At 38.3% G+C, this 25,655-nt stretch overlaps 3 protein-coding genes across 3 annotated transcripts; 2 read left to right on the plus strand and 1 right to left on the minus strand.

Moving 5' to 3' along the window:
• Window positions 1-4,275: 4,275 nt before the first annotated feature.
• Window positions 4,276-4,818, plus strand: LOC110734531. The gene has a single exon (XM_021914730.1). It carries the CDS (start codon window positions 4,276-4,278, stop codon window positions 4,816-4,818), a length of 543 nt encoding a protein of 180 aa, XP_021770422.1.
• An 816-nt stretch (window positions 4,819-5,634) lies between these two features.
• On the minus strand, window positions 5,635-8,103 carry LOC110734614 (zinc finger MYM-type protein 1-like). Its single transcript, XM_021914806.1, has one exon. The coding sequence runs from the start codon at window positions 8,101-8,103 to the stop codon at window positions 5,635-5,637; it is 2,469 nt and encodes an 822-aa protein (XP_021770498.1).
• Window positions 8,104-20,288: 12,185 nt separating this feature from the next.
• On the plus strand, window positions 20,289-22,735 carry LOC110734709. Its single transcript, XM_021914879.1, has 5 exons — window positions 20,289-20,494; window positions 21,234-21,336; window positions 21,420-21,582; window positions 21,851-21,963; window positions 22,172-22,735. Exons 1-5 carry the CDS (start codon window positions 20,289-20,291, stop codon window positions 22,733-22,735), a joined length of 1,149 nt encoding a protein of 382 aa, XP_021770571.1.
• Window positions 22,736-25,655: the final 2,920 nt, after the last annotated feature.

Below are 25,655 nucleotides of genomic sequence, written 5' to 3' on the forward strand. Positions count from 1 at the left end.
AATTGTGATTATATCAATCTAGTTTCAACTTGCACAAAAGAGAGAAATCAATTAATTAGGATTGTCAGCGCCATGGTTACCTTCTCTATCACTCGTAAATCAAACATATATCCTATGTAATTGGCTTGCTCCACTATACCATATGTATGCATACTTATCTAGAGTTGTTGCTACAACTATGATGAACCTTATAATAAAGTAATGTTCACCTTTTTTCTTATCAGCGCCTCTAGCCACCTTCATTCTCTCTATTTTTCTTCTATTACAGAACCTTTAAGAATACTGTTTGAGGATGTTGGGATGATAGATTGACAGGTCCTAGTTTCAGGCAGGATCATGACAGGCTAATCGAACCATACATTGGACCCGGGTTTGCCCTTGAAATCTCAGTCACTCTTGTGAAACTAATAAGGGCTTATTGTGAATCTCACTATGAATGGGAGGAAAAAAACCGATGCCCTCTGTGAGCATACTAGCATAGTTGACAACAGGTTTCATCAGAGTTGGTTCTACCAAAGCTACATTTCACATAATCTCCCTTTTTCTTTGTACTTTTCAGTCACCATCTTTGTGTCATTTCTCAACACTTTTTGAGGGGTGGAGGGAGTGAATGCTATAATTCATGCCCCGAAAGACCTTCCAGAGTTCCATGGACCCGAGTCACCTGACAAAACCAACGCTAATTTGATAACCAATATCTGGCCTTCTTGAGCTTGTTCAATGATTTCTAGTAGCATAAGTAACACCTAATCCAACGACTTCTGTCTAAACATAAGGTATAAGTTAATAAGTCATGTCTAGGAAAATGTTGGAGCGTTTGTATATAATAAGTCATGTCTCTCAAGCAAAATTTCCAAGGCCGTGAATGGATGTAATGTTACAGTGAACTCTGGTATTGACTTGGGGAATGCTCATGCACTGAACAACCTATTGTTGCAAATATTCACATCCACTATGCCAAGAGCACAATAAAAAAATTTTGAATCAATCAATCAAAGCCTTAAAGTAGTGATACTTCGTATTATTGAACATGTCACAACAGAAAACCTAAATAATGACAAACAAAGTTGATCATCTTCTCATTAATTTCTGTTGATCACGTTTAGGTGCAGTGTACATACGTATACCAACCATTTGGATTTTATCATCTGCAGCTAGGGGTGTTAACGAGTGCTCGCAAACTACTCGCTGCTAGGCTTGGTTAAGGCTCAACTCGACGCAAATTACTGTCATTATCTTATGAGCTGACATAGCTAGAACTCTAGAAGTAGAAACTCTTCGAAAGCATAGAATCATAGCATTTCTGAAATCACCAATTTTAATGTCGTTATTAATACAAAGCTGACTTATAATTTCTGTTTGGGCTCCAAAAATAGTCCTTGGACTGGCCATTAAAGGCCCAAAGATCCAAATGACAAAGAGGTCATTAAAAACAAGTCATGCCCAAGCACATGTACCAGCCCACGTGTGTCAAACTTGACATCCAAAACAAGGTAAATATCACAAAATTCACCAAGTTAAGGTATCTACAAACATTTCCACACAATTACACTTGGATGTATTGAATTCTCACCTTGAACTTCAATCACATGTATTGACTTAGGCATCGGAGGGTATTCTTCGAACACACCCTAAAAGCTAGTTAACGTATTGTTTTGCAGGTGATTTCAACTCAATTAATGTTTGTCCAAACCAATTTTCAACCCATAAATAATGGTAAAAGTCTTTAGCATATTGTTTTATCCGAAATAATTTTTATTCTCTAAGTAACATGCAAATCCAATGCTCTAAAACAACTAACTCACTACTAGTATTATCCTAATTAGTATGACACACGTAGTTAACGCCACATATATATCTCTTCATCCTCCTTCTTATCCTCCTTTCTCTTTGTGTTTCTTTCAATGTCCTACATATTCGTCCTTTTTTATTGCCCACCGCCATACTCGATGAATTAACAATGCACAAGTTTAGGTAGGAACTTAACAAAGTGCCAACGAAAGTATATTCACGTCTTACAAATAATATTATTGATAATTAAAACTAATCATATTATTATTATTATCATTATTATTATTATTATTATTATTATGGGCCTTCATGGATAATGATGGGAAGTGGTCAACTATGTCATACAAAATGAGAAAAATGAGGAGGCAATGCAAAGAGTTGAAAGTAGTAAATGACTTATCATCAATTATTTATTTATTTATTTATTTATTTATTATTATTATTATTATTATTATTATCATTATTATTATTATTATAAAAAACAAAACGTACAGAGTCAATCAATTTACAAGAAATTGGTAGGGAGCCGAGATACAATCTGGGCCCCCACCCCTCTAGCTATAGCGAACCCAATCCTGCTGAAAATGTGAACAGCTGCACGAGCACCAATATCCAGAGTCTTAGCGAACGCCTGAACCCGCTTCAGCAACGCAATAGCATCCTTCTCTAATTCCCCCAACGAAGAAAAGGAGAAAGGAAGAAAACCATAGTCAATAGCCCTGCAACGCGCCCCATACTTGTCCCGCTTCCGCTGAGCCGCCGCCGACACAACACGACCAGGAACGAAGTCAGACAACCCTGATTGTGTCAAAGGTGAAGACCCCGTCAAATCAACACATACATCAAGGCCTCTATCCCAGGAATAAAGCAGCACATCTGCACGTCGTAGAGCCCCGTCGTTTCCTCCAATCAACCCAATGTTAACCTCCTTTCGAGCAGAGATTCCAGACCGAATACAAATATCAACAAGGGTGTCACGAACAACATTATGCCGATGTTTAATACCCACCATCCCAGCACAAGACACTGCATGATCCCCATAAATATTATTATTATTATTATTATTATTATGATTATTATTATTATTATTATTATTATTATTAATAAATTATGTTAGCAATCTTAGCATCATCTTTAACATGTCTTATAGCACACCTATTGGTTGACTCAACCAACTACAAACTGTACTCTTCCTTGAGGATGAAATTAGACAAAACGACGTGTTGACAATTTCTTATGTTTGGACTGCCTTTTTTTAGTTCAAAACCTACTAAATAAATTAACTAACGTATGGATTAATACGTAGAATTTTTCTTACTTAAGTTGTAATATGACCAAGCTCAAGATATGATGATTTATGGACTAGATCTAGTTGTTTTAGTTAAGCATTTTAGTGATGGAATAATAGACTATCAATAGAAATTTTTTTAAAGTAAATTATTTTTGTAGTGGAAAAGACGAAATGTAATCGATATTGAGCTAATCTAGAAATTAAGAATTTCAATGCATAAAATTTTAAATGCCATAGCCAAAAACAATTTGTCTCTTTTCTCCTAATCCGTATTGAGTTAATATACTACCTCCGTTAATTATTAGTTGTAACTTTGATGTATTATTTGAGAGAAATGAAATATTCCAAAATTGCAACTAATATTTAACGGAAGTAGTATACTTCATTGTTATGTTACTTTTCCTTCACTCTTTTTTTTCTTTTTTATTTTTCTTTTTATTTTTTTTGTAAATTTTTTTTGCTATTTTAGTATATACTTTGTATATGTTTTGTTTTAGAGTGGAGGACCATGTAATGATGCTTATTTGCGTATAAATTAATTAAGGAATCTCAAACCTCATTGAGTATGTTAATTTACAAATCACAATTAAATTATTGTAATAGATATTACTTTTAGTAAATATATTAGAAGAATATAGTGGTCTTTTTTAAAATATTACATTGAATTTTGCATGTTTTTGTAATGTACTGTGCTAGATTATAAGAAACAAAAAGTAATAAATCACATTCACACTCCTTGAACTCTTATACTCCGTATTATAAAACTATAAAGAAACAAATTTAATTTATGTTTTTGAAACCTTTACATTAATTAAACCTCAAAGGACCTACATATATTCGAGTACATTTTACCTAGAAATTTCTTATAAATTTAACTTTGCTTAATGATTATAATTAAGCTAAGCAAACATGTTTCCTTCCACCGAACTTTGAATATTTCTTATTGTTGTTTTTGTATAGATAACTACTAATTAAACCACTAATTTGACCAAGTTTTATGCATACTTAACTGTATGTTACCAACCCAATAATTAGTAGGCCTTTGTGCATTAAATCAACGTACCAAAATCATAGTTTAAGTCATCCCTTATATTGTTATATATATACAACTATACTATACTCTTTTCTATACATTCTTCTAATTTAGACGTTGATCATATCAACTCTTCAATTTCCACATAAACATACATAAAATGGTTCGTCCATTTCCTTACCCTATAACAGACCATTTCCAATCCCTTCCGTTAAGCATTGGCATTTTCGTGTCCGTGTTTGCTCTCGTTGCACTATGTGCAAGGCACGGCACCACAAGATCTCCAAGGTCATCGAATAGGTACGACAACAACAATCTATACGAGGAGAAGGGCGCAAAGAAAACATCCAATGCATCTACGACGATAAGTTTGAAGACACCACCAAGGTCTCCCTTGGCCAACCCTAAGAAACTCTTGTCAAACATAAGCAACATCAAGACGTACAATAAAAACAACGATGATTGCAAGGAAATTGACCAAAAGGAAGGGTTCGGCGAAGGAGGGTTATGGCAAAAGGAAATTCTAATGGGAGAAAAATGTCAACCTCTTGAATTTTCAGGCGTGATATATTATGATAATTATGGGACTAAAATTTCGCAACCTCCGCCGAGGTCTCCTAGAGCTAGCGTTGCTAGTAGTTGGCAAGGGAGCATGTCATCATTCCCGGCTTCAAGTCGATCTAGCTCGGACACTAATAATTAACTAGACTATGTGGGAAAAGATTAGAAGTATTTTTGTTGTATGTACAAATTAAATTCTCTATGTGAATTTTCTCAAAGATTGATATAGATGATCAAAGTGAAAAATATGTCAAATTTTTTCTAAGACATGTTGATTGAATGACGATTATAATTGGTGTATGAAGTAGGATTATAATTATCTTTTAATGAACTTTGTTTTTGATCGATTTTTTCTCCTTTGTTGGCTTACAAACCATCAATTTTCTATTTCTATGGAAAGTTGATAACAAATGGGGTTTTTGGTACGAAGTATATAATAAATCTAGATTAAGTTAATAGTAAAAAAATAATTTGCGGGTCTTAACATTCTTGTGTTTGGGTGAGACTACTTTTTGATATTGGTGGTTGATTGGTTGACTTTTAAGTGAGAACTTTGATTTGGAACGCCTCTATGTTGGTTCACTTCTTTTAGGTGTGCTTGTAATATGATATTGATGAATTAGACTTGTGAATTGGCTTGATAAGGTGAGGCTTAAACGAGATTATTTTCGAGTTTATTTGATATCATGGGTCGATATATATTACGAGTCAGATACTATACTCGTAATATAGCCGGCAGGGGCGGAACCAGAAATTTTATTTAACGGGGGCCAAAGTAAAGGGAACTACGATGACGATAAAAATAATGAACATTTTCACACATCAATTTATTAATCCACATATCACAACAACAAAAATATATTTTATATAAGCAATGAATATAGAGTTATAGAACATATTCCAAAAAAATTACCATAGTACTACATGAAGAAAAACATACCTTATCATTTATCTTATATCATTTTAGTTGTGCTCGTCTCTCTTTCATCATATAAAAAGCATCAATGATGGCATCTTCACTAAGTGTTTCCGCTATCTCCTTTTCTATATACACTATTAAGTAGTCCTTCAAAAAATCGTCCTCCATCTTACTTCGAAGGTTTGTTTTCACTATCTTCATGGCTGAAAAAGCTCTCTCAGTTGTTGCAGTAGATGCTGGAAGAGTTAATACGAGACGAATTAACCTTGAAACAAGAGGATAATCTTTTATTTTTTCTGTAGTCACTAATCCTTGACATAAATCACCAAGAGTAGTTAAGTTCTTCAACACTGGATGAATAGGAATATCAAGCCAATAATGTTGCAATTCATAACTCAAATGATCTTTCTCATGTTCTGTGAAATCAATAGGATAAAAATCTCGAGCTAGCTTGCAAATATGCTCTATATTGAATGACTTGTAACCATCTCTTGGATTCAAGGCCGCACTTAAAATGAGAAGTTCAGTAGCTCGCTCACTAAATCTTGCGTTTAGCTCTTGCAATTGACGATCTATAGCAGCCATAAATATATCAACTCTATAGTGATGTTCCATTGTCACATTGTCTTTTTGTCTTGATTGTTGCCTTATAGATTTAAGCACATCAACATAAGGAGAGTCCATGTCGGGAACTGTAACACCATTTTTCTCACAAAAAACTTTAACATTATGTAGCAAACTCTCCCACCCATCATTCCTTAAAGTTTGAAGTAATGTCTTTGTAGTGCAAACTAAATGCATTGCATTTACAATATCTTGGGTCTTCAATTGTAGTGCTTGACAAAGTCCATCGGTGATGGCCATAATCTCCTTCACAACATGTATGTTAAATACGAATTCAAATGACATTAACAACTTAACTCCATTAAGAGCATCTCCTCTCTGAGCATAAGTTGTTCCTTCACTAGCTATGTTAGCAAGAACTAAGCGAGTAGCACAATACATTCTTAACAAACTAGATATTGACTTGTAATGCGAGCTCCATCTAGTATCACCTGGTCGTTGTAATGTACCGATTTGATTGAGACCTTTTCCCGTCTCAAGCCCCTCAATCTCAACTAGATGTTCAATTTCAGCCAATTGAGTTGCTTGTAACTCGTCATGTCGCTTTGAAGAGCTAGTGACCACATTAACAACAAAAATCAATTGTTGAAAGAAAGTATGAATCTGTGGCACTTCCCTAGATGCAGCAACAAGAGCTAGTTGTAGTTGATGTGCCAAACAATGAATGTAATAGGCATAAGGACACTCCTTCATAAATAAAGCTTGTAACCCATTCCACTCTCCACGCATATTACTTGCACCGTCATACCCTTGACCTCTAATATTTTGAAGGTTAAGGTTATGATGAGACAAGACAGCACAAATTTCCCTTTTTAATGTTTTTGATGTAGTGTCTTTGACATGGACCAAATCCAAAAATCGCTCTCTTACCAATCCACTTCTATCAACATATCTCACTACTAATGCCATTTGTTCTTTCTTAGAAATGTCCCTAGACTCATCAACAATCAAACAAAACTTTGCATCACCAATTTCCTCACGTATACTATTTTGCACTTTTCTTGCATAAACATGTAGAATCTCCTTTTGGATTAGTGGAGAAGTGTACTTGGCATTCTTTGGGGCATTATCCAAAATAACCGAATCAACATCTTTATTATATGATGCTAAAAGTTTTAGCATCTCCAAGAAGTTCCCTTGATTAATTGAACTAGAACGTTCATCATGCCCTCTAAATGCACAAGCTTGGAAAGTTAACCATTTAACAGCATCTATTGATGTCTTAAGGCGTAAACGATTCTTGACAATCTCCTCTGCAGTTACTTTCTCTACTACTTTCTCAATGTGAGCGGATTGATTTTTGAGATTAAAATAACACTTTGTTGAAAAGTTATGAGCAGAATTGGAATCTTTCCCCATGTGACACAAAAATGCACAATCCTTCCCATTATTTACTTTCTTCCAATTTTTAAAGCCCTTCACTGTGAATGTATCCGAACCACATCTTCCAAGAGGCTTTTTAGCAAAAAGAAAGCAATAGAAACAATAAGCAGCATCCATTGTGGGAGAATACTCTAACCAAGGAAACTTCACAAACCAACTTTTTTGGAACCTACGTGGGTGTTTTTCGGAACCAGAGTATGGATAATTATCAAGTTTAGGTTGATATGGCCCAAAATCAATGTAAGATCTCCTAATCAAATCTTTTTCATCTGAATCATATGTCTCAATTTGCTTACGCAACCCAGGATCACGCATTAAAAAATCAAGACCAATACCTTCTTCATTAGGCATTTGCTCATCAACATTGTCATTATTAATATTACGTTCGACTTCTTCATTATCAATGATAATTGGCTGATTTGGCTCAACAACAGGTATATCTTCATCACCCCTGCCCTTTTTTTGTGGAAGAAAATAAGAAGTGATAGTCCTCTTTGTCATTCCTAAATTACAAAAATTAACATCAAAAAAAGCATAATCAAATCTAATGATTATTGGGCAATATATCAAGTATAATTGCAATTGTATTAACTATTCTAATTATTCACAACTTTCATATAATTGTTTGGATTTACACATTTACTGATTTACATATACAATTAGAGTATTAAACCCCAAAATTTCTAATTCAAAATCTCACTCTAACTATTTATTCAACACACTAAACCTGTAATTAATATGAAAATTGAAGTAAACAAACAAGATTAAGTAGAAATTGATAATTAAATTACCTGAATTAAGGAAAATCAACAACAGCAAGCAAGAAACTTCAATGGTGATATGTACTGTTTGTTTCGTCACTTTGGGGGTTTTCACTGCTTTCCTTTTGTAATTTTGTGTTGAAGTGAATTGTAATGTTTGCAAGTTGTTATTTTTTTATTAGATAATTCTTTTATCTTTTATTTTTATTTAGTTGCAATATTTATATTTTGTCTTATCTAACAATATAATATAGTAGAATCTAGAAATATCAAGTACCAAACTCATCACATGCGTTAATATTAGTACATAAAGTGTGAGTTTGGTTTTGTATTAATTTTTTTTATTTGTTTGGCGGGCGCCACATGAATTTTTTATACTTTTACTTGTACTAAAATCCAAATATTACCAATGTAAAGCAATTCACTTGAGGGGGGCCTTGGCCCCCTTTGGCCCCTACTATCTTCCGCCCCTGATAGCCGGTCATTCTTTTGTCAACCTAATGAATTCACGTAAATTTCTTTTACATTTGAAGTTTTTAAATAATGAATTTTCAAGCTAAGCATTCTTTGCAATTTATAAAACTTTAGGGCCTGTTCTTGTCATCTTAATTTCAGTTCAGTTCAATTCCTAATTTCCTTCTCTCATAATCAGCTCAGTTCAGTTCAGTACAATTCAGCTCAACTCCAATCATTTCAGTTCACTTCAATATAATTCAGCTCAATTTAGTAAATCAGGTCCTTAATTGACAAAATCCACCCCATTGGTTTGACAAACACAATGCAAACTGTGCTTTGTGAAGAAAGGTAGTTCCATACTCCGTGACAAGAGAAACGGTCCGGCCGTAGAATTATAAAAATTGGCCAATTTTGACCTTACACATTGTAGTAAATCGTAGTTAAGCCATTAACGAAAAAAAAAGTAGCAATCTTGCATTTTATTTTTAAATTGACCAAGTTTAAAGTAATTACTCCCTCCGTTTTTAAATATTTGCTCAACTTTTCTTTTTCGGCCGTTTTTAAATACTTGCTCCATTTTCTTTTATGGAAAGTTTTACAATATTTAATTCATTTCTCACACTTAGTGAACCCAACAAAATACTCTCTCTCCTCCTATTCTTCCACTACTTTTGTTTTTTACAAATTTTTAATTTTCTCAACTACCCACTACCTCCATATTTTATTACTTTCTCCAATTTCTCCAAAAACTCCGCGCATGGAGAAATGGAGCAAGTATTTAAAAACGGATGGAGTATTTTTTAAGAGTGTCAATTTGGTGAATTCTTGCCAATGAGTATATTTTCTACGCCTGTCAAAATTATACGTAGTAATTAATACTGTATTACCTTCATTGTAATCTTCTTGTTCTACAAAGTAGTTGTGGGAAGAAATTCAACTATAGAGGCATACAAAAAAATAGCTCATGCATTATTGTAATTTTTCTTACCAAGGGGGATATTATTTGTTGTACTAGTACTATCTCTGTTTTATATTATTTGCAATTTTTATCAAAAATGGATTGTTAAGATAGAGTTTAGAAGTATTTATGCTATACATTATTTGCAACAAATGCTTTCTTTCCTTTTTAAGTTATCATTTCTCTTTATCTCTCTTGTTTAGGAAAATCTTAATAAGGACATCTAAGAATTTGCTAGGTTTGAGGGGTAATGACAATCATTCTACCAATAGCATATAAAACAATTAAGAACGATGATAAATCAATAAGTAATCAACAAGTAAGCAGTAAATATTCAATCATATAAAGAAGATGAGTTTAGAGATACAATACTGAGTAAGGACAAGCCTCCTTGTTCAGTAGGGATGCAATTCCGTAGATAAAAGTAGCAAATTGTTTATATTTAAGTATATGCGAGCGTACATGAATGTTAAAATGCCTAATTCTTCTTATTTATATCTAGGGATCTCTAGGGTTTACAAATATATTCAGAATATATTTGAAATGTACAAGATCTTCTTGATTTATCTTGTTCCCTGTTCTGTAGGTGTATCTTTGGCAAGTATCTCCTTGATTGATATGCTTGATGCTGCTTTCCTTGTTTATTCCAATCAAGTCGTTTTGCATATTCTTGTTGATTTATTGATCTTGGACTGGTGCCCTAAGTATAATGGGTCGTGTGATAATACGGGCCCAACAATTGCCCCTAATTTTCATTTTCGAATATTGGAAGTGAAAATTACCTAAAGAAGTTGTTAGAAGGATTTTGAATTTTTCAGAAATTATTCCAACGGTTAGCAAAATAGGAAACGTGGTGACGGTTTTAAGGCAACTTCCTCGATAACTGTAAATGGAGGTTTATTTCTTTCTTTGGTATTTATTGGGTGTGCAGGCTCTTGTCTAATCATTTCATTGCTTTGCCCCAATTTCAATTTTCATCAGGTATTTTCTCTGTTTCCTCTGTTTCTTTACTTCGTTGTTTTGTTTTTGCTTTGTGATGGGTGATTATGTAAGAGTGGTGTTTGCTGGGGTGGATGAGGGTGTTAAGAAGACGACTTTGGTTGCGCAAAACGTCTTTCCTGCTAAAGATGTGTACCCTTCTACTGTGACGAGGGAGGAAGTTCAGAATATCGCTGCCGTTGTGCGATTTCCTGATGGGGTTGTGGTGAAAATCCCGTCTTCTAGGGAGAGGGCTGACTGGAATGCCCCTGGTTGGGTGTGCTTCTTCGAGTACCCCTTTGTGATTGGGCATACTTTCCCTTTTTCTTCTCTTGTTCGCCAATTTCTGTCCAAGGTTAGGGTTTTGCCTTGTCAGTTATTGCCCCAGACCTGGAGGGTTTTGAGAATTTTAGATTTGCTGAGTGCAAAATTGGGTTTAGAACTTGATGTGAGGGATTTGTGTTATCCTTATACTATTAGGACCAGTGGTAAGGGTCGGGTTGGTCTTCGTTTGAAAGATGGTGTTGGTCCTTTGGTGACTGACTTGGAGAAGGCATTTAACAAGAAGTGGTATCACAAGTTCTTCTTTGTGAGGATAGATTTGTTGGGTGATGATTGTGATTTTTTGATTGACACTGTTGAGGCTGAAGGTATTTTGTTTTCTTATTTTCCTGTGTTTTGCTCTCCTTCTTTGTTGATTAGGGATTATTTGCTTGATGGTTGCAGTGAGTAAATTGAAGCAGCGTTCTCAGTCTCCGTCCCTGATAGACAAGTTGTACGAATTGAGTGCAGACGAGAGATCCTTCATCAAATTGACGCAGCCAGAGGCGGTTATCCAGATCAAGTCTTTGGACGATTTTGATTCTGAGCAGAAAGTTGCCCCAACTATGTCTCAAGGTTTGTTTTTCTCTTTTCTGATGTTCTTGTTGTGTTTTGTTGTGTCAATCCTTGTAGATGTATTTTGTTGCAAGTCTGTTTTGCCCTTGTTAGTAATTTAGTTGGTTTCCAGTTTGTTTGTCCTTTCTGAGGTGGTTATGTACTTTGCTGAGTATGTTTGTTGTGTTCCTTGCTAAATATGTTTGTTGTGTTCCTTGTTGTATTCCTTTTTGAATTCTGCCATGTTCCTTGTAGATACTTCGAGGTCACTAAGGTCTCATGACCTTCTTAGCTCGTCCTCTCTCTTAGGTCGCCTTAAACATCGTTCCTCTCCTCAAACTATGGAGGTCGTTCCTCTCAAATCGGTTGCTCCAAAGAGCGGTCCTCCTCCACCTCCACCTCGTGCTGGCCTTAAGAGGAAGTTGGAGGTGCCTATTGATGTTGAGGCTGCTGATTTCTCTTTTGATTTCTTGGCTCCGCATGTGGATACCATACTGTTTCCGTCCTTCAAGGATCATCAATCCTCGCAGACTTTTGCTGACCTTTATCAAGAGGCTGCTGTGCAGTCTTTCCAGGTATGGTATACTCCCAAAAAAAAAAACAAAAATTTAATAAACATGATTATATCGGGTTGTTCATCTCTTACTTGATTCCGTATTCTGCAGAGCCTTCGGTCTTGTTTGGGCGTACTGGGCAAAGTGTCAGAGTTTACTCGGGTGTATGAGGCTATGAAGAAGGAGCGTGATGCCCTTTCTGACAAGTACAAGGCTGCTACTGATGCTCTGAAGACTGAACGTGCTAGGCATAGGGAATGCATTACTGAACGTGATGGGCTGAAGAGAACCTTGAAGGAGGCTGGAAACGAGGCTGTTGATGCTGCAGCGTATTACTTTGGGAAGGCTCGTCTTGAAATTATGGAGGAGTTTCAACAAGGAAAGCATGAGGCCTGGGATTATGATGCTGATAAGGCCGCCTTTGAGATTGTGTTTCCTGAAGGGACTACTGCTCCTGGCACATTGTTGCTGAGCTATGCTGATGAGGAAGTGAATTCTCCTCACAACGCCGAGGTCAAGGATGTCCCGGAGAGTACGAAGTCTGTTGCTGAGGAAGTTGTCCCTGCTGATAACATGGACGAGAATTAGTTTTAATGGTGCTGTGTCACCTTAAAAAAATTGTTAACTTTGAAGGATGTTTATTTTTACTGCCTTAGTGCAGTTGGATAATTTTATTTTGTCTTTGTGCTAAACTTTTGTAGCTGGATAATTTGTCTGTTTTGTTGCTTTGTAACTAAGTAATTTTGCCTCTTTTGCTATGTTGATTTGTATTTATGTTTCCTACTGTGTCATTGTTGTGTTACAATCGTATTGCAGTTGTATTACAGTTGTAATATGAATGTAGTGTTGCTTACATGTGTTTGCTTGTTTTGTGGGGACAGTTGGTTTGTTCCTTGCAGGGGTGATTAACCATTGCTTTGTGATGACCTGTTGCGCTCTTGCCTAGTAGTGTAGGTGTTGTTCCTTGTAAAACAGAATAATGTGAGGGGTGGCCGTGGGTTTCCCCAACGGCCCTCCGATGCCAAAGTCAGTACTCGTAATGATCATAAATTGAATTGACAAAGTGTGATTAGAGAGGAGTACCTTTCATGCTGATTTTGGCTGTTGGAGATTTTTGTTTTTTTTTTGTTTTGTTTTTTTTTTTTTTTTTTTTTCTGTTTTTCTTCTTTTTTTTTTGTTTTTTGCTTGTTTTTCTGTTTTTTTTTGTAAAAAGAGACAAAATCGAAATGATAACTACGTACCTTCTCTCCTCAGAAATGATATAGCTTTAAGTGCGCTGCATTCCAACTTCGTTGTACCTCTTTTCCTTCTACATTCCTGAGTCTGTAGGCTCCATTACCTACCACCTTAATGATCTCGTAAGGTCCTTCCCAGTTGGGTGCTAATTTCCCTGCGTTTACTGCCCTGGTATTTTCGTATACCTTTTCTAGAACCCAATCTCCCAGCTTGAAGATTTTTGTTCTGACATTCTTGTTGAAGGATCTTGCTACTTCTTGCTGATATGCTGCCATTCTCATTTTTGCGTCTTCTCTAAGTTCTTCCACTGTGTCTAAGTTGTGAATTAATTCTTCTTGATTCCTTTCTTCCGTCATTAACCCGTACCTTGCTGTAGGGACCTCTACCTCTGTTGGGATCACTGCTTCACATCCGTACACTAATGAGAATGGGGTGTGGCCTGTAGCGCCTTTCGGAGTTGTTCTGTCTGCCTATAGTATGTTGGGTAGTTCATCTGCCCATTTCCCTTTTGCTCCTTCCAGTCTTTTCTTCATGTTACTTATAAGGACTTTATTGCTTGACTCTGCCTGTCCATTTGCTTGTGGGTACCTAGGTGTAGACGTGATGAGGGAGATGTTCCATTCTTTACAGAACTTTGTAGCCTTATTGCTGATGAACTGGGATCCGTTGTATGTAATGACCTCTGCTGGTACCCCGAATCTACTTAGGATGTTTCTTTTTATAAAAGAGACGACGTGCTTATCCTTGATTTCCTTGTATGCTTCTGCTTCGACCCATTTTGAAAAGTAGTCTATCATTGCGAAGAAGTATATTCTCTGTCCTGAAGATGGAGGTAGTTTCACTATATCCATTCCCCACTTCATGAATGGCCAAGGTGTCAGTGTTGGATGTAGCTCTTCTGATGGCCTGTGTGTCAAGGGTGCGTCTTATTAGAGGTATTTTTGTTGTATGTACAAATTAAATTCTCTATGTGAATTTTCTCAAAGATTGATATAGATGATCAAAGTGAAAAATATGTCAATTTTTTTCTAAGACATGTTGATTGAATGCCGATTATAATTGGTGTATGAAGTAGGATTATAATTATCTTTAAATGAACTTTGTTTTCAATCGATTTTTTCTCCTTTGGTTACAATTCAATTTTCTAGTTCTGTGGAAAGTTGATAACAATGGGATTTTCGAAAAAATTAGACTTGTGATGTGAATTATAATTAGACTTGTGATGTGAATTATAATTAGACTTGTTTGGTATCATGGTCTCATGGGTCGATATGTATCATGAGTCAAATAGCATAATAATAACCCAAATATAGCCGATCATCCTTTAGTCAGCCTAACGAATTCAAGTAAATTTCTTTTACACTTGAAGTTTTTAAATAAGTAGTTTTCAAGCTAAGCTTTCTTTGTAATTTTATCCTATAAAACTTTGATTGACAAAATTCACCCCATTGATAAGATAAACACAATGAAAATTGTGATTTGTGAAGAAAGGTAGTTCCATACTTCCGTGCCAAGAGAAACGGTCCAGCCGTAGAATTATAAAAATTGGCCTATTTTGGCCTAACACATTGTAGTAAAAAAAAAAAAAATAATAAAAAAAAAAAAAAAATTGTATTTTATTTTTAAATTGGCCAAGGAGGTAATTATTTCTAAGAGTAAGGGCCTATTCTCATACGTTGAAATTCAGTTCAGTTCAGCTCCTAACTTCCTTCTCTTATAAAATATTTAGTTCAGTTGAATTTAGTCAATGAGAACAAACCCTAAGAGTGTCAAATTGGTGAATTGGTATCAATGAGTATTTTTTTACTCCTGTCAAAGATTATACTAACTTCGTTAATTGGTATCAAGTAAACTTCTTTGTTGCAACTAAAAATTAATGGAGATAGTAATTTATAGTACCTTCATTGTAATCTTCTCGTACTACAAAGTAGTTGTGGAAGAATTTTGACTATAGAGGCGTAGAAAAAAATAGCTCATGCATTATTGTAATTTTCCTTACCATTGATAAAAATTAAACTAAATAAGGGGTTGAATTGTGGAGTAATATTTACTGTACTTGTAGACTTGTATTTATTTTGGCAAAGAACAGATTATCTTTCTTTCCATTGAAAACAAAGTTATGCACTATTATGACCCAATTTGATGCATTGCATACAACTATACAAGTTACATGCTTACATCCCAGAAACAGGTGGACCGTTATTGGGCCGTACCAAATATTAGACTATATGGCCACTTAAAGAGAACCAAATCCTTTTTCAGTTATTGGACTAAAATAGCATTACATTGCATTGGCTAATTGGCTGGCTGACATGAGGTCCAATGTCGCAAAGGCAGATGAAACAGAATCTCAATCAATCAATCAATAGCTTAATACTAAAACAGACATCGGGAGTGACACGTGTCACATACTGTGCTGTTTTTTCCCTCCAAAAACCCCCCTTCCCTTTTTAACCCCCCCTTTTTTTTGGTGTGAATATTTGATACAATTATAATAATATCATTCCAATTTATTTTTATTTATTTATTTTTTTTAATTTGGTTTTCATTATTCTTCCATATACAATTACCTAAAATATTATTCTAACTCCTTTTTAATTATCTGATAAACGGAGTAATATTAGATTTTTCTAAAAAAGTAATATTCTGTAATAAAATTGATTCATAATATTGATATTAAAGAAATTCAAAGCTTTTTTGGTGTAGCAGGTCACACCTTGTGGCCTGCTGCCAAGTCAGCGAAGATAATAGACCTAGACGTGCATAACGGGGTTACTATTTACTTGTATTTTTCAGGGGTTACTTGTATTTTTCAGGGGTTACTTGTATTTTTTTTTTCAGGGGTTACTTGTACATTTTTTTTCAGGGGTTACTTGTATGGATTACTTATTCCGGAGTTACTTGTATTTTTCAAGGGTTACTTGTATTTTTTTTTTCAAAGGTTACTTGTAAGTATGGATTATTTATTCAAGGGTTACTTGTATTTTTCAGGGGTTACTTGTATTTTTTTTTTCAGGGGTTACTTGTATGGATTGCTTATTCCGGGGTTACTTGTATTTTTTTTTTCAAAGGTTACTTGTAAGTGTGGATTATTTATTCAAGGGTGACTTGTATTTTTCAGGGGTTACTTGTATTTTTTTTTCAAGGGTTACTTGTATGGATTACTTATTCCGGGGTTACTTGTATTTTTTTCAGAGGTTATTTGTAGGTATGGATTATTTATTCAAGGGTTACTTGTATTTTTCAGGGTTACTTGTAATTTTTTCCAGGGGTTACTTGTATGGATTACTTATTCAGGGGTTACTTGTATGGGTTAATTCAAGAGTTACTTATTCAAGGGTTACTTGTAGGCCCTATACCAAACCAGTAACACCATACAAGTAACCCATGACCAAAATCAGTAATACCATACAAGTAACCCCTGATCAAACCAGTAACACCCTACAAGTAACCCCTGACCAAACCAGTCGCACCCTACAAATATTCTACAATCTACTCATATTACTATTGTTGTTTTTGTTGCTGAATTTTTGACGAAGAATGTTCGATCTAAGATTTCACGAAGAAAACAAGCTCACATTTCTCCGGTTCTCATCAATTTCACTACTTAAAATGTTGTTGATGATGTTAAGGTTAATTAATCGTAAGTTTTCACAGCAATTTGACACCCAATTTCTACAATTTCGAGCTTTAGTTGCAGCAATTTGGCAAAGAGGAAAGAGATAATGGGTAGAGTAAGGATATGGTTGTTGGTGGTGTGTGGTGTGGCTTGAAGAAGAAGCTGAGAAAATGGGTGGAGTAGAGATATGTTGTTGGTGATGTATGGTGTAGTTTGGCTTGGAGAACAAGTTAAGAAAAGAGGAGTGAGAAGACTTATGATATTTAAAAAAATAAAAATAATAGAAATTATGGTTGGCCACACCATGTGGCCAGCCACATACAAAAATTTGACTTTAAAGCATCACTTTTATTTGTTAGTTAAAATGATTTTTACAAAACTCCTTGTTTCGGGGTTTTTTGATGTGTCCTGCGGGAGAGTTACAATTCCAAGAATGCCCTTCGACGCCTGTGCCTGCAAAATCACGAAGACTCCTGGGGGTAGGAGCTCCGCCTCCGACGATCAAGTTAGTAAAGATACGGGAGGTAGAGTGCACGTAATGTAGAAGTTACTTCTCGCGTAATGGGAGAATTCTGCAATTAATATTGCTCGGGGTAAGTGTTTTTCTTTTTGAGGAGTATTCAATGTGAACAACAAATGTTCCAGCCCCCCATTAATGAGGGTCCTTCCACTATTTATAGTGGGGAAGGGATGGTTTCCCTTTTAGGGTTTAGAGGACACGTGTCAGCAGAGGATTGGAGCCCTGCTGACCAACGGCTGGATGCCACGTGTCACTAGGCCATTGGGCCACGTGTTTAGGGTATTTTTACCCCAAACACTCCTGGTGCTGTTTTTTCCCTCCAAAACCCCCCTTCCCTTTTTTACTATTTTTTTTGTAAAAATTTAATACAATTATAATAATATCATTCAATTTTTTTATTTTTTTTATTTTTTTATTTGGTTTTCATTATTCTTCCATATACATTTACCTAAATTATTATTCCAACTCCTTTTAATTGTCAAATAAACAGATTAAATATAAGATTTTGCTAAAAAAAAAAGTAATATTCGGTAATAAAATTGATTCATAATATTGATATTAAAGAAATTAATTTAAAGCATCACTTTTATTTGTTAGTTGCTTAGTTCTAATATTTTTTACAAAACAAATTACACTTACCGTGCATGGCACGGGGCCTAAGCTAGTTTTTCACTGAAATAAGGTGTGTTTAATGACATTATATAAATATTTTTGGGCAAATTTATGAAAGAGAAACTTGTTTGAGAAAGGGCTCTTACAAAAAAAAAAAAAAAAAAAGTATAAAGCAAATTAGTAAATCATAAACTACATTGACATGAACATGTTTTAAAATTATATTAACATGAACATGCTTTAAAAATATATTAACATAACTTTGTCATTAAAGACACCCTCAATAACATTTAAGACACACAATTTCCGTGAACTATATACTTCCTCTGTTCTTTTTTACTTGACATGTTTCTTTTATCACGCTTGCCAATGCAAAACTTTAACGATCAATAACTTAAATTCTCCATAAGTAAAAATTATAAAAGCTAAGTTATATATTATGATAGCACTTATTGAAACGAATCCAAAAAATTATACATGAATATATTTTTCCTTACATATTATTCACAAAAGACGGCCAGAGGGATGGTGAATAGTGTAAAAGTCAAAGCGGGTCGAGTAATAAAGAACGGAGGAAGTATGTTGTTATGACTAAAGAACCTATTGACGTTCTTAGCTGTATTTGTTAAGGTCACGTGAAAAAGTGACTTGTTGAATTTGTTAAGGTCATGAAAATAAGTGACTAACTTGTTTGGCATTATTTTTGGTTTTTTGTTTTCAGTTTTTTTTTTTAAATAAAAAAAAATAAAAAACAGGAAACAAGAAAGAGGTGTTTTCACTTTTCCAGTTGTTAGTTTTTAAAATTAATATGATTTTAATAAGTTTGACTATTTTTTACTTATTTATTACTACTATGACATGTATCATATGATTTTAAAAAGCAAAAAACCACAGTGATACTGTTTTGGGTGTTTTTGTCCCTCGGGAGAGTTACAACACGAAGACTGATCCGGCGGAAGCTGTACCTGCAAAACAAACGGAGACACCAGTTGGTTGGTGCTCCGCCTCCGACGAACAAGTTAGTAACTTGAAGGGAGAGAAAAAGGAGCGAAAATTTAGGTGGGCTCTGCTCGGATTCCAAGCTCAGATGTCTCTATCACAGGGACAATTTGTAATAAATGATAAACGTAAAACGTGCCCTCCAAAAGAGGGGAATCTCCCTATTTATAGGGTCCTTGGGATTTGTGCCCCTGATTAGGTCACTGAACCCTAATCATTGGTGGGCTGCGCCGCATTGCGGCTTTCTCGGGATTTGGGCCTGAAGGCCGCCATTCCTCCCAGGTCTCTAGAGTGACACGTGTCAATCAGGGATAGTCCACCTTGGGCCATCCTAGGGCTGACACGTGTCATCCTCTGATTGGACCACATGGCGGGGTAAAATTACCCTAAACATTTGCCCCTCACAGATGTGACGTGGCACGCCACGTGGCATCTGTGGCACGCGTCACGCTCCGGTTGGTGGTAATTTTACCACCAAAGAGTAACCGTTCGCCTTCCGAGTAAATTACGGGAATGCCCCCGCATTTACCCTTTATATATAGCCGTTTACCCTCATCATTTTGTACGTTTACAAAAATTTTCAAGAGAGTCAACTTTGAGAGAGCAGAAGTCATCCGTTTGAGTCAAGCGCAAGCGAGACAACTCGTTCTTCGTCAACCCAGCCGGACCCGTCTAGATATCAAATCTAAAGGTATCGTCTCTGCCCCTCTCAGCTCTTTTTCTTGTTTCACCGCTTGTACATATTTCTTGCAATAAATGGATGCATCACCAACACACACGGCACAACCTAGGTTAGAATCCAGCCGGTCACCGGGGACGGCTGAGTCTAGGATTGGGAGTGTCGTCTCAGGGTGTTAGGACCACCCTTTTGCTTGGATTCCGACCATTTATGTGTCTGTGCTGGACACAATGGCTCGGACTATGCAAACGGTTGTCGATTCGGATTACCGAAGCGAGGGCTCAGGCGGCCAAATGCCTGAGGGAGATGCGCCTGGTCAGAGAAACCAGACGACTCTGGAGAGATCCCCTCCGCGTGCTCCTTCGACTCCCGCAGATTCCTTTTTGGAGGAATGCGACCAAGACGGCGATGAAGCCGTCTCAGCCCCTTTATCACAAAATGAGGGGGAGACGGAAAGTGACAGCTTCCGCCTCCACTTCTGAGAGCAGTGACGACTTGCCACCGCTTGAGGACAGTGAGGAGGAGGAGAGGAAGAAGTGGAGCGAGAAGGAAGATCCCTTCAAAATTCACGTCTCAACCAAGGACATGGTTCAAATGGAGGAGAATTTGAAGAGTTTTAGTCAAATGCACCCGTTAGGAGACGGGTATAAAATCAGAGTGCCGCCTGAGGACGGCACAATCGACTGGGAAGACAATCAACAGAACGCCAACAGCTACTTCGGCTGTTATGAGGCGGCGTTCAAGGCCGGTCTTCGCTTTCCCCTCACCAGGCGGTGAAGGCAATCTTGAGAGGCTACGGCCTCGGAGTCTGGCAACTTACCCCCAATTCTTGGGCAAACATCTTGGGGTATGTTGCCGCCTGTGAGTTCCAAAGGCTCCATCCCGGCTGGGAAGCTTTTGCTAAGATGCATTATCTTAGCCGAAGCCCAGGCGGCTGGAGGGCGTGGTACACTTTAACCACGTATCCCCAATACATGATGACCTTAGACAATGTCTCTAAATTTGACGGCTGGAAGCACAGGTTCTACCTGATGTCGGCTCCCAGCAAGCGGGAGAACTATGAGTTCCGCCAGTACAATAAGAAGCCCGACCTGATGGGCCGGAAGTGTGCTCTTCCTCGGATCCCGGATGAGGATTTTGACAAAATCATTGAGGCAGACTTTTTCGGCCTCACAGAAGCGACCTTGTCAACCGGGGAAACAATAAAAGTCCCCAAGAACTGGATCCCCAAGAGCGCTTGGCTCAAGGACGAGTGTTTCTTAGCCGCCTGCGGGCTGGGAAACATGTTTACCAAACGTATGCGCCTGAGTTTACATCCGCCTGTAGTACCTTTGTATCAGAATTGATTGATGATATATTGACCAATCTTTTTCTTTTTTACAGAAGAAGCTTTAAGCATGTTGCAGACGGAGAAGACACCCAAGAGGTCCTCTGCGACATCCGAAAGGAGCTTGCGGAAAAGCATGGGGCCGCAGTCAAGGCCAAGGTAAAAAACGCTTGACCCTTTCTTAGATTGGCCTTAAAGATTACTTTCTCCGGATGCTAACTTTAACTTGGTTATTTTTACAGGGGGGAGAGGTAGGAAAGACGTTTGAGAAAAGCCTCAAATGGGCCAGGGAGGAACCCATCTCCACTCTTAATAAGACCAAAAAATCCGCCTCCGCCTTAACTCCTGGCGCCTCAGCCAGGAACCAACAGATGCGGATATGGGGGCGAAACGAGACGATAGGCGGTAGTTTGTGCCTCGACCTCGTCAACCCCTTATCAACAACCGGGGGGGGGGGGGGGGGTTCACCACACCTGCAAGCGGCTCCCGCTTGGCCGGCTCTGAAGGTAAGAACCCTTTTGAATCCCTGCCTGAGTTGGGGTGGCCTTTGCGAGTAAAATCCCACATTACCAACAGACGTCATCCTTAGACGGTCGGCAACAGATAGGTGCTGCCTTAATTTCGCACTCATCACCTATTGATTATGGTGCAGATTAATCTCCCCGCTGGCCAGACGTCCAGAAGCATGCTAAAGCCATACTGGAGGCGGTGAGCAAGAAGGACAAGAATGCTATCCCTGGGATAGAGACGTTCAACCTGGAACACATCTTGTCCCTTCTGGCTGAGGTAAGATACTTAACAACTGTTTCCCAGGTGCTTTACTCCGCCTGCAATACTAACTTTATGCTTTTTTGTAAACGGGCTCAAGCGTCCTTATTCCCGCAAACGGGAAGAGGTAAAAAGGGCCAAGAAGTCCGCCACAGACGCTGATAATGTTACATTATACTCCACTATCGTAAATGAACTTGAAACTAAAGCAATAATAATGACACAGGCATCAAAAATCCAACAGCTGGAGGCCGATCTGAAAACGGCCAACCAGCGAGTGAGCGACGCTGAGACGGCTCAGAAGGGGGCGGAGGAAGCCAAGAAAAAGGCGGAGGAGAGCCTCAAGAAGGTTGGGGAGGTGCTCAAGAAGGCCCAGGCCGACTTTGGCACTTTGCAAGGTGCTTCTGAAGAGAAAACCCTCCTGAAGACCAAGGTCAAGAAGCTGGAGAAGGAGGCTGCTCAGGCTCAGATAAAATTTGTAGCGACTCTGGAGGCGGAGCAAAACTGCCTGGTCGATGAGAGCGATGTTGACAATGACGTCCGCATGAAGATCGCCTGGGTTGCCTTGTACCCAGAGCAGGATTATGGCATCTGGGCACTGGCTCACAGGTACGCCGAAGACGTGGTGTACTTGAGAGAGAAAGGTGAGCCAGAGCCTGATTCCTTCGACGCCTGGGCTAGCGCCAACACTGAGCTTCCCGCGCCTGAGCTACTTGGTCCTGGTGAAGCACAAGAGATTCCCTCATATGATGAGGAGGACCAGGAGGAGCCGCCTGCAGGCCATAAGTGATTTTTCATCGGCAGTATGCCAACTCTTTTTTTTTTTTTTTTTTTTAGCTTTGCTTTTCCGGCCTGTGTGCCGAGTATTCTTGTTTTTACCGGCTGAGGAGCCGGGTTAATCAACAATTTCTCTTTTCTTTCGGACGGGGTCCGGTTAACATTTGATCCACTACAACCGTTTGGTTGGGTGGACTTTTAGTGAATGCACCGACTGAGTCGGTTTTGGATTTCAATTTTTGCATTTTTGCTTATATGCCTGATTTTCTCCTAACTTATCAAAAGCAAGCGGCGATTTTTTTCCTAACTTATCAAAAGCCGGCTATCCTTGCCCCTGGACGGCTATGTGGTTGGTTTAAAATGGAGTTGGTTGATTGACTTGGGAACGTCTTATGCTGCAAAGAGCATGATACGTTTGTAAGTCAATCAATCACAGTAGTGATTGCCCCAAACCAAGTGCACAGCCGTACACCAACAGGCGTTCCATTCACTACCCAAACGGTTTTTCCCGTCTTGGTAGAGATTGCACAGCCATTGCACAACTCTTTTGCCCCAATTGGGATAGAAAGTGCAACTTTGGAATAAACAACCTGTGAGAACTTCAGCCGGGGACCGACCGATGCCTAGGGGCATCCGGTAATCGGTAACTTGGTCGTTCTTTACAGATCATTCTGGTTAGACGGCTATGAGTTGACCAATTCGGTCGTTCAATTTTTGTCGTCTGCATAAGTACGTAGAACCGACGAATAGTCTGTTCTCTGCGACGATTGCACCCGGAGGGGTGTCGTCGGACGCCTTTGTCCAGATTGGGACAGGCGGTTTTATAAAATAAGCAACCATCCGGCCATTTTAGCCTTTGATCTTGTTTGAGACCGGTTGTATAGCCACTAAGCGTTTTTGTGCTTAGTTTTTAATCGGGTCATTGTTACAACATTAAATTTACACTAAGTGTCGAACTTAGTTATTTTATTTTAAAAAAATAAGCCCGTTTGGGTATTACCCAGACGGACAGACAATTATCAAATCATACCAAGTATCAAACCTAGTTAAATAAACAAAGGATCCGTCTGAGTATTACCCAGGCGGTCAAGCAGTTATAACCTTTACTAAGTATCAAACTTAGTTAGTTAACTGAAGAATCCGTCTGAGTATTACCCAGGTGGAACAACAAAACAATTTTGCAAACAAAGTCTGAATTCTCATTAATTGACTCACTGTTTACAAAAACTTACATTCTCATAAGTAGTACTTTTTCAAATTGTCTACATTCTAAGTTCTAGGCAGGTGCCTGCCGTCTGGAGTTTCCAGGCGGTAGGTGTCGTCTCTTACTTCTTCATAGATCCGGTAGGGGCCTTCCTAATTTGGAGTTAGCTTTCCCAGCTCAATGGCCCTACCGGTTGCCTCCATTTTCCGTAACACTAAGTCGTAAACTTTCAAGGGACGCTTGTGTACTTTCTTGTTGTAGGCTCTAGTCATTCTTAGACGGTAAATCTCATGACGCAAGGCGGCATTGCCCCTGCGTTCTGGGAGTGATACCAATATAATGTCAGGCGCATTGCTTCCCAATTTGCCTATTCATCATATAGCATGACTCTGAGAGTCGGCTCGTAATGTTCAATGGGCAAGACGGCTTCAGCACCGTAAACCATGAGAAATGGTGTTTCACCGGTTGCCCCCTTTGCTGTTGTCCGGATGGCCCATAGGACATGGATTAACTCTTCTTCCCACAAGCCACCGGCTCTTTCAATTTTCTTTTTAATGCCGTCTGAGATTAGTTTGTTGAAGGCTTCAACTTGGCCGTTTTCTTGGGGTCGGACGACTGATACAAAACAGCTTGAGATCCCTTGATCTCCCAACCAAGTTTTGAGCTGAGGCGTCTCAAACTGAGGACCATTATCGAATACCATAGACATAGGTACCCCATACCGGGTGATAATGTTTTTCCAGATGAAGGAAATTACGTCTGAGGTCTTGATGTTCTTAACCGCCTCAGCCTCCACCCACTTGGGGAAATAATCCACATCCACTAAGATGTAGCGCTTTCCGCCTGGAGCAGGCGTATAAGGACCTAGAATGTCCATGCCCCATTTTGCAAACGGGATTGGGCTGTGGTTGGCCGTCAGATCAGTAGCCGGACAGTGAATAAGTTTGCCAAATTTTTGGCACTTGTCACATTTCTTCACCAACTCTTTGGCGTCTGCCTCAAGAGTAGGCCAAAAATAATGTCGTCTGGCTCTGACGGCTAGGGACCTGCCGCCTATGTGGGAGGCGCAGAATCCCGCGTGCAAGTCTTCGAGAACTTCCTTCCCCTTTTCTGGGGTGACACACTTCAACAGGGGCTTCAGAAACCCCGCCTTGAAGAGTTCTTCGTTTCTCAACTCGAAGCTTGCAGCTCGCTTCTTCAGGACGGCTGCCTCCTGTGGCTAATCAGGAAGCGTACCGTCTGAAAGATAGGCCCGGATGCCGTCCATCCAGGTAAAGATTCGATCCAAAATTCCAATGGGATCTTCATAAATGCTTCTTTTTTCAAGAACTTCCCAAAAGACTGTCCGAGGCGCATCATGGTAGGCGAAAGATGCCAATTTTGACAACGCATCCACCTGGTTGTTTTCAGACCTAGGCACTTGATTCAGACGGAATTCCTCAAGTGCCTCAGCCTCTTCTTTGACTGCCTAAAGATATTTGATCATAGCCGGATGAGTTGCCTCATATTTTCCCTCATACTGGCTAACGACCAATTGTGAATCAGAGTAGGCGTCAATTTTCATGGCCCCTTCCGCCTTACACATACGAATACCGGCTAGCAGGGCTTCATATTCCGCCTCATTATCAGAGGCCTGAAACTTGAAGCGTAGTGCATACTCAAATCTGTCCCCTTCTGGAGACTCGTAGATTACACCTGCACCACAGCCGTTCTTTGTAGAGCTCCCGTC

The sequence above is a fragment of the Chenopodium quinoa genome, unplaced genomic scaffold (genome assembly GCF_001683475.1).
Source record: "Chenopodium quinoa cultivar QQ74 unplaced genomic scaffold, ASM168347v1, whole genome shotgun sequence".
In the NCBI taxonomy this organism is placed as follows: domain Eukaryota; kingdom Viridiplantae; phylum Streptophyta; class Magnoliopsida; order Caryophyllales; family Amaranthaceae; genus Chenopodium; species Chenopodium quinoa.

Coding starts and splice junctions, on each gene's coding strand:
- LOC110734709 (XM_021914879.1), top strand. CDS start 20,289: ATGAGGGGGAGACGGAAAGTGACAGCTTCCGCCTCCACTTCTGAGAGC. Junction 21,337..21,419: donor GGGCCGCAGTCAAGGCCAAG/GTAAAAAACGCT, acceptor TTATTTTTACAG/GGGGGAGAGGTAGGAAAGAC. Junction 21,964..22,171: donor TCTTGTCCCTTCTGGCTGAG/GTAAGATACTTA, acceptor ATAATGACACAG/GCATCAAAAATCCAACAGCT.
- LOC110734531 (XM_021914730.1), top strand. CDS start 4,276: ATGGTTCGTCCATTTCCTTACCCTATAACAGACCATTTCCAATCCCTT.
- LOC110734614 (XM_021914806.1), bottom strand. CDS start 8,103: ATGACAAAGAGGACTATCACTTCTTATTTTCTTCCACAAAAAAAGGGC.